The sequence below is a fragment of the Nicotiana tomentosiformis genome, chromosome 5 (assembly GCF_000390325.3).
Source record: "Nicotiana tomentosiformis chromosome 5, ASM39032v3, whole genome shotgun sequence".
In the NCBI taxonomy this organism is placed as follows: domain Eukaryota; kingdom Viridiplantae; phylum Streptophyta; class Magnoliopsida; order Solanales; family Solanaceae; genus Nicotiana; species Nicotiana tomentosiformis.
In genome coordinates, this window is record NC_090816.1 from 46,468,251 (window position 1) to 46,477,658 (window position 9,408).

General features: G+C 36.5%; 1 protein-coding gene across 1 annotated transcript; it reads right to left on the reverse strand.

Annotated features, from left to right (window-relative positions):
* Positions 1–602: 602 nt before the first annotated feature.
* LOC138892282 (uncharacterized) lies at positions 603–1,088 on the reverse strand. Its single transcript, XM_070175988.1, has one exon. It carries the CDS (start codon positions 1,086–1,088, stop codon positions 603–605), a length of 486 nt encoding a protein of 161 aa, XP_070032089.1.
* Between the last annotated feature and the right edge of the window lie 8,320 nt (positions 1,089–9,408).

Here is a 9,408-nt window from a genome sequence, read left to right on the forward strand (position 1 = left end):
ATATATTTTCAAAAATCTTTTCAAAAGTAAACCACCAACAACAACAAACCTAGTGTAATCTCACAATTGGGGTCTGGGAGGATAGTATGTATGCAGACCTTATCCCTACCTTAAGAAGATAAAGAGTCTTTTTTCGATAGATCCTCGGCAGAACAGTAGAAAGGAAGCAATAAACAATAGCAACAACAAGGTAATAGGACAACGGAAGTAAATGGCACAACGTGTAATAATAAAGATCTAGGTTTAAGAAAATACAAAACAAAATACTAATACTACTGATAAGAATGACACATCATATAACAACAAAGATCTAGGAATTGAAAAATATAAGACTAGTACTAATATTATTGGTAGGACTAGGAGAAACTCTCGACTACCTATTAACTCATAACCCTAATTCTCGACCACCACACCTTTCTATTGAGAGTCATGTCCTCAGTAAGTTGAAGCAATGCCATGTCTTACCTAATCACTTCTCTCCAGTACTTCTTTGGCCTACCTTTACCCCTCCTCTAACTTGCCATGATCAACCTCTCACACCTCCTAACCGAAGCATCAGTGTCTCTCCTCTTCACATGCCCGAACCATCTCAGCCTCGATTTTCACAACTTGTCTTCCATAAGAGCCACACCCACCTTGTCCCTAGTAACTTCATTTCTAATTTTATCTTTCCTAGTATGCTCACACATATATTTCAATATCCCCATTTCTACTGCTTCCATCTTCAGGACATGAAATATTTTAACTGGCCAACACTCGACTCCATACAACATAGTCGGTCTAACTACCACTTTGTAGAACTTTCTCTTAACTCTTGGTGGCACATTCTTATCACACAAAATACCAGATGCAAGCCTACATTTCATCAACCGCGCTCCAATACGATGTGTCACATTCTTGTTAATCTCCTCGTTTCCTTGTATTACAAACCCAAGATATTTAAAACTATCTCTCTTGGGGATGACTTGTGTATCAAGCTTCATGTCCACGTCTACTCCATACATTCCAACACTGAACTTGCACTCCAAGTATTCTGTTTTCGTCCTACTCAACTTGAAACTTTTAGACTCCAAGGTTTGTCTCCACATCTCTAGCCTAGTTAACCCCACAATACATCCCGTCAATCATCACTATGTATTTTGCAAATAACATACATCATGACACCTCTCCTTGTATGTGTTGCGTCGGCACATCCATCATCAGAGCAAATAAAAATGGGCTAAAGGTTGATCCATGATGCAACCCCATCACAACTGAAAATTAATTCGAGTCTCCTCTCACAATCCTCACCCGAGTCTTAACTCCAAGACACATGTCCTTAATCACCATAGTGTATACTACCGGAACACCGCTTACCTCCAAATATCTCTATAAAACTTCCCTCGGGACTTTGTCGTAAGATTTTTCTAGGTCAATGAATACCATATGTAAGTCTTTATTTCCTACCTATAATGCTCCATCAATCTCCTAACAAGATGAATGGCTTCCGTAGTCGACCACCCCAGCATGAATCCGAATGGTTCTCCGCAATAGACACACTCTTCACTCTTCTCTCCACCATTCTCTCCCAAACTTTTATAGTGTGACTCAACAGCTTGATACCCCTATAGTTATTACAATTTGGGACATCACCTTTATTCTTGTACAATGGGACCATCTAACTCCACCTTCATTCTTTAGGCATCTTCTTCGTCCTAAAAATAACATTAAACATTCCAGTAAGCCTCTCAAAGCCTGTCTGATCGGCGCTCTTCCAAAATTCCACTAGTATCTATTTTTTTCCAGTCACCTTACCTACACTCATCTCCCACGTCACTTCCTCAACCTCCTCAACCTTAATACACCTACAAAACGTAAAATCATGCTGGCTTTTTGAAGTCTCCAACTCCCCAAGAACGATGTTCTTGTCCCCATCCTTGTTCAAGAGTTATCTTGTCTGTCTCATTAGCCTTATCTCTACTAATCTACCTTTTCACCTCCTCAACCTTAATACGCCTAAAAAACCTAAAATCACGCTGGCTATCTGAATTCTCCAACTCCCCAAGCACGATGTTACTGTCCCCACCCTCATTCAAGAGTTTATGAAAGTATGTATGATACGCGCCTCTTCCACCAATATCATGTCTTCCTCGTCTTTGATTCACCTCACTTGATTAAGATCCTGAGCCTTCCTCTCTCTAAAAGTTTGCTAACATGTACAGTTTCTTATTACTGCCTTTGCATCCAAGTTCCTCATACAAGCGTTGAAACACTGCAGTTTTAGCTACCGTGACTGTTAACTTGGCCTCTTTCTTTGCCTTCTTATAACACTTTCTATTCGTCCTTTTCACCTCCTCGTCGCGCTCTCCACTAGCTTCACATATGCCGTTTTCTTGGCTTCCACTTATCCTTGGATCTCTCCATTCCACCACTAGTCCCCTTTGTGTCATCCTGAGTACCCCTTCGAGACCCCTAATACCTTTTTAGCAGCTTCCCTAATGCAGTCTGTTGTCGTGGACCACATACTACTCGCGTTCCTACTACTCCTTCAGCCCCCCATAGCAAACCATTTTATTTAGTATTAATATTTTATTTTGCATATTTTCCAACATATCTACTTTTCTTTTTGTGAGGTACCCTACTCGAAAGTCACTTTAAAAAGACGACACTCGAAGGGAAAAAAATACAAAAACATACCCCCATAACTTGTCCCGCTTCGTACTTTCCGTTCTTGTATATACTCAAATACAAGTATAGTAAAAGTCTAGTTAGAATGTCGCTTTTGCTTATTCATTTATGATATTTATTTGCTCAGTAGATCACACCTAGAATATCACGTTTAGATAATAATAATAATAATAAATTTAGCCGTTTTACCCTAGCTAATAATAGTTCACATAAACTTCTTAGACATTTAGACGCGCTCTCATAATTGGTTTGATTAATTCGATTCATACACATTTAATTGATTTGAGCTAACTAGCTTAACTTGAGTAGGCGAGAACTTGTAAACAATTATTAATTGGTCTTATGTTTTTTTTTTTATTTTATCAAACTTGTCAATTTGTGAATAACTTCTTTAATGGCTTAGCTAATAATATAAAATCGTGAGAGAATTTCTTCTAAACATTTGTTCCATCAATTCTAGTTTTCTTGAAGTTTCATTTGCTAATAAGTATAACCTTTATTTGTTAATATAATATTTATTAGTTATTATTTACATTCATATTTTATTAATATATACCATTTGCTAATTAGTATATTACATCATTTAACATTTTCTATCATGTCATTCTTGATATGTTTCTCACACTTGTCTCATCTAATTTTAGATGCATTGTTACTATATTATACATACCCTCGGGATAATAAATTGTCTAGTAAGATCAACACTTTTATCATTTTATATTTCTAAAGTCATTTTATATTAGCCCCTTATATTTTATATCATTTACCTTATTTATTTCACCTAATCAAATCAATATAGTTACCAATTCTTTCGTATATTTTATTCTTATTTTGATTCGTGTAATTCTTTTACATACTTAATCATTTAAATTTATAATTATTTTACACCTTATCATTATGCATTTTTTAATACCCATAAATGATTATATTATTTATTTATCACATAATCGATCATTTCTTTGTTCAAATTCTTTTCATAATAATTATAAATAATAATTTATCATTTTTTAGATAATCACTCGTTTAATTAATCAAGTCCAACCAAGAACTATACTTTGTGGATCTTGAGGAAGCCCCAACACTTTCCCTTGAGATAACATGAACCCTTAGTTAGAACCGCAACAATTTTCGTAGACCATAACCAGAGTTTATCATATATTGTTTTATGTCAATATAGGTGTTCTAGTACACTTTAAATACTAGGCGGCAACTCCATAATTATATATAACCTTGTATGTCTCTGTACGTTATACTTTGTTTAACCTGTGTAAAATAGGCACAACATTGCGACGTCGATGGGGACTAACAGGTTCTAGTCCACAGTGTACTTGATTGATTATTTGAGGGATTAAAGATTTTCCAATATTGTAATTTTTATTTTTGTATCACATGCCTAAGTTGTATGTTCGTTTTTCATGCTATAATTTGTATATTCTTTCTTACATGCTACATGTTGTATATCTTTTCCACATGCTTATTTTATAAGTTGTATATTCTTTTCCATATGTCTATTTTGCTGCTTTATCCAACTGTCATCGCTTTTCCATCAAGTATTGGTCATACGCTATCCTACACACTGAGCACGCGAGGGATGTTTTGCACTCCTCCGAACCTTATTTTGAACGGTTTAGTCTTAGAGATTCGCGTACGAGGCTGACTACTTACCATCTCGTAGTTGTCCTCAACTCGTGCTCGAATCAAAGTAAATCTACTCCTAGAATCCCTAGGTGTCAGAACCCCAAATTCCCATATTAGGATGTCGTGATGGCACCTAATCCCTAAAACTAGATTAGCTTAACATATGCTGAGTTGTTAACTGATTTAAACCATTTAACCATTAAACATGATCCATTAGTTGCCATACATAGACAACAACCATCAATAGATATACAATATCCCAAAACCGGTAGTACGAAGTCATAAGTTCTACCGAATTTACTAGAAATCTCTAAATATAATACTGTTCTGGAATAGAAATAAATAGTAGAAATGAAAGACTACAGAAGGTGACTCTGAGGTATGCGAACACGATGGTAGGTATAACCTGAAGTCTCCGCAGCAACTCGATCACAATCAGCTATCTAACAACCGGCACGCTCCTAGCTACTTGGATCTCCACAAAAGATGTGCAGAAGTGTAGCATGAGTATACCACAGCAGTGCCCAGTAAGTATCAAGACTAACCTCAATGGAGTAGTGATGAGGTATAGTCAAGATACCTACTAGACATAATAACGTGTGCAAGTACTAATATAAAGCTAACAGAGGAACGAATACCAATATAAGGCTAAACATGGAAAGAATAACAATATAACACTAGCAAACGAAAAGTAGAAGCAACAAACAACAACAAGAAGAAAAAAGGTGATAATGCCGCAGGTAATCAGAACATGGTTAAAGTACTAGTGAAACCAGATAAGGAACACAAATGACAACCAAATAATCAACCGTTCTACCACAAGGTTTAGACAAGAATCATCCCGAGGTACCTTACCTCGTAATCACAAATCACGGCCCCCAAATCACGAATCGTAATTGTAACACCCCGAAAAAAATTTAAAGAACTTAAGTGTAAAGCCCGGAAAAATTTGCAAAGAAAATAATGTTTCATGGTGCCGGACTAGGCTTACATGTTTGAGGATTATAGAAATTCTTTGTGGCGAGCTTGCGAGCCGCGGCTCGGACCTTTTGGGTTGAATAATACACAGAAAAGTAAAGGAAATATTTTTGGCAGAAATGTGCATTTTTGCGGTCCATTATGCAACCGCAGAATCACTCTGCGGACCGTATAATGCCCGCAGAGTGAGGTAGTTAATTGGGTCAGTTGGAAGCAATTATGCGGTCGACTATGCGACCGCATAACTGTTATGCGGTATAGTAGGCGATCGCATAGTGACCGCAAACTCAGGCAGATTTTTGGTCATTTTGGACACCAATTATGCGACCGATATGCGGTCCGCATAACTATTATGCGATCGCATATGCTACCGCAAAACCTGTTCCGAAGCTTCATTTTAGGATTTTTAAAATCCGACCCTACTTCGTTAAATACACGCAAAGGGTCATTTTTGAGCAAATATTCTGATGTTTTAGAGAGAAGGGAGAGTGTTTTAGAGAGAGAGAAAACCCTAGGCTAATTATTCATCAAGTCTTGCTCAAACCTTGGAAGATTAACAAGGAAAACCCAAAAGTTCTTCATCTAAGAGGTAAGGTTTCATACCCTAGTTTTTAATTTCGAATTTGGGTAGAAGATGGTTGATTAGGAGTATGATTCATGGGTATGAGAGTATTATTTATACATTCATGTACCAATAAGAATTGTGGGAATATTGTTGAACTTAAATAAGTAAGGATTGGGTTGTGTAGTGAAGGAAATCTTGTAGAAGAACCTTGTGGTTAAATTTGCACACCTAGTATTTGATAAAATGCTCAAAATGAGCTAAGACCATGAATATCTTCCTAATTATGGTTCAATTTTGTTATGTCTCAAAATAGATTGGGATTGCTAGAATTTCCGGAATGTTGTAGTAATTTAAGGAAAGCTCAATTGAGGTATGTTGGCTAAACTCTCTCTCTTGGAATTGAATGCCATAATGTTACCGTGAGTTTCAAGTATGGGTTGCGTATTAAAATGTTGTGACTTTGAATCGTATTTCAAATGAAAGCTAGTATGCCTAATTGTGTGAGAAAATCTCAATATTCTTAAGACTCGTAATTTCTCATATGTGTACCTAAAGTCTTGATTGGGAATGTCTTATTGTTGATAACCTATAAAGATGGTTGTAAGTGAAATCAATGAATCGGGGATATAAAGTGTGGCCAACGTGCCAATAGTGAAAGGTATACTTGTGGACAATGGTGCCGATGCAATGAGATAATGTGAGAAAGATTATGAAATGAGCTTTGACACAACAATTTCAAAATTGACTTCGACAATATAATCGGCTAAAAGTTTAAGAACTCAAGTGATGCCCATATGTGGCTGTTTTAGCTAATGATATGCTTTGTAAGTAATTTTCAATATGCTTTGCATTCTTACATATTCGTGAGTAGAAATTGTGTATGATTTTAATTTGTGCTTCGATTGCCAATCATTTTACTCCATTTATTGGAAAAAATCGATTATGTTAAAGCCTTCATTACTAATGAACTTAAAGTTGTGATTTCCAGAATATTCTACTTGTTGATAATTATGATGATGATCTATGAAAGGGAAAAAATGAAAGTGTGGAAGATAAAATACGGCCATTGAGCCATGAATAAAGAATCATATGTATGGCCAAGAGAGCCAATTAAATAATAATATTGTAAGTGGTTCAAAGTACGGATTAGATGATATGTGATGTGAAAGGTTATGAGATGTACGTATTTGTACTTTTGTTTCCAATGTATTATGAAACCCTATGGACGGTTTATGAAACGCATTGGTATATTGTGTTATGAAACCCTATGGACGGTCTTTGAAACACATAGGTTTTTTGTGTTATGAAACCCTATGGACGGTCTATGAAACATAGAGGTACATTATGATATGAAATCCTGTGGACGGTCTTTGAAACGCATAGGTACATTGTGTTATGAAATTCTGTGGACGGTCTATGAAACGCATAGGTACATTATGTTATGAAATCCTGTGAACGATCTATGAACGCATAGGTATATTGTGTTATGAAATTCTGTGGACGGTCTATGAAACGCATAGGTGCATTGTGTATAAAAGGTATAGATATACGGTATGAATAAACATTGTGGACGGTCTATGAAACGCATAAGTATATAATATGATATGTGAACATTAAGGACGGTCTAATGAGACACATTATTAATGCAGACAATAGTTGCCCCTTCTGTTGTCCTTGTTTGTACAAGTTGTTTCAATTACATTATATTATGTGTTCCACGTATAGATCATATGGGCATTCTATTTTGAAAGAGGATTTCTAGCTATACATACTAGTGTTATTCGACAGTACTAACGTCCCTTTTTCCTGGGGCGCTGCATCTTTAATGGATGCAGGTGGTTCTACAGTAGGTAGCATTGATCAGTGATAGCAGTACACTCCTTTCAGCCGATTTGGTGAGCCCCACTTCATTTCGGGGTCATGTATCTTTTGTTTCTCATGTACTTTGTGGGTGAGGTATAGCCGGGGTCATGTTGCCGGCATTCCCATATTACTCTTCAGTTGTACTTAGAGGCTCCGTAGACAGGTTGTGGGTGGTATTTGATGTTGGGAATTGGATTAGAAGTGTTGGTGTTTGGCAACATGTTTTTCATTAAATCTATAAACTCGTACTATTTTGGAAATATTGAATGATGTTGTTAATGGGAATGAAATGGAAGAGGTGAATGAAACCTCTTTAGTATTTGATTAATGGAGTACATCTCCTCTTTATTCACGAATGAATCTGGGTAGAATGAAATATAATAGGCTTGCTCAGTCGGGTTTACTCGGTTGAGCGCCGATCGCGCTCCTCGGTTTTGGGGCGTGACAGTAATCACATGGCATCCCGTGCCCATATAATCAATCACAACTGCATGGACAACTCACGTACCAATACCATTAATAACTCATATTTGCACGGATAATTCACATGCCAATAGTAACAATACCTCATATCCATACGGACGACTCACGTTCCACCAGTCCAATCTACACACAGAAGGCAAGTATACAAGAATACATGTACATAATCACTAAACATCAAAGTTCATACTCTTGTACTAATATAGGTGGCATATTACAGTGTATGCTTGTGCGAGTGTACTATCACAGCTCAAGTCAATAAGTAAAATCAGAGATATCGAGTAGCATATTGGAAACAACACGTCAAACCTATAGTATGCATGACACACACAAAAGGTCATACCAACATACAAATATCATCAATAACAATGCCCCAGGCCATCACAAATCATCCCCGACATAGCCTACCTTGTCTCGCCGCGTGCGCAACAATAAAGTAAATGTCCACCTTATCTCGTCACATGCGCATCAATAATTATACCACTTTGTCTCGTCACATGCTCAAATCCAACATATATAGTCCGCCTTGTCTCGGCACATGTGCAAATATCAAGAATAACAATAGCACGGACAACTCACGTGCAAAACACCCTGATAATCCTCTCAATAATTCCACATGTGCCAAGATTACAAAAACACAACATATCAATTAGAACCAGACGTGCCCATATGCCACAACATTTCCAAAACAACAATACCAATACCATGACAATATATAGCCCACGGCCAAACAATATTGAGTACAACAACAACAATAAAGACACAGGAATACGACAAGTAAATCAATACAAGAATTACAATAACATAATGAAATGGAAGAATAAACTCGACAATGAAAGAGATAACATGTAATAACGGCTTCAGATAAGCAAAAATCAACAATAAAAGGGGTAACATGTAATGGAACTTCAAATAATAATAACTCAACAATAAAAGAGGTAGCATGACAATAAAAGAGGTAACAACTTCAATTAAAGCATATAAGAGTAAGCTTGACAATAAAAGAGAGGGCATGCACTAAAAACTTCAAATATAGCATGTAAGAGTGAACTTAACAATGAAAAATATATCATGATATGACAACTTCAATTAGATTGATGAAAGAAGCCTAAGAGTCTAAACCGGTCAATTTTTTCATATAAGGTCGTGTACACATCTTCCACATAATTCAAATAGTGCAATTAAGCCAATCCCTACGGGGTAGTTCCCCCACACAA

Excerpts from the sequence above, each read along its gene's own strand:
- LOC138892282 (XM_070175988.1), bottom strand. The coding sequence starts at position 1,088 with ATGTGGAGACAAACCTTGGAGTCTAAAAGTTTCAAGTTGAGTAGGACG.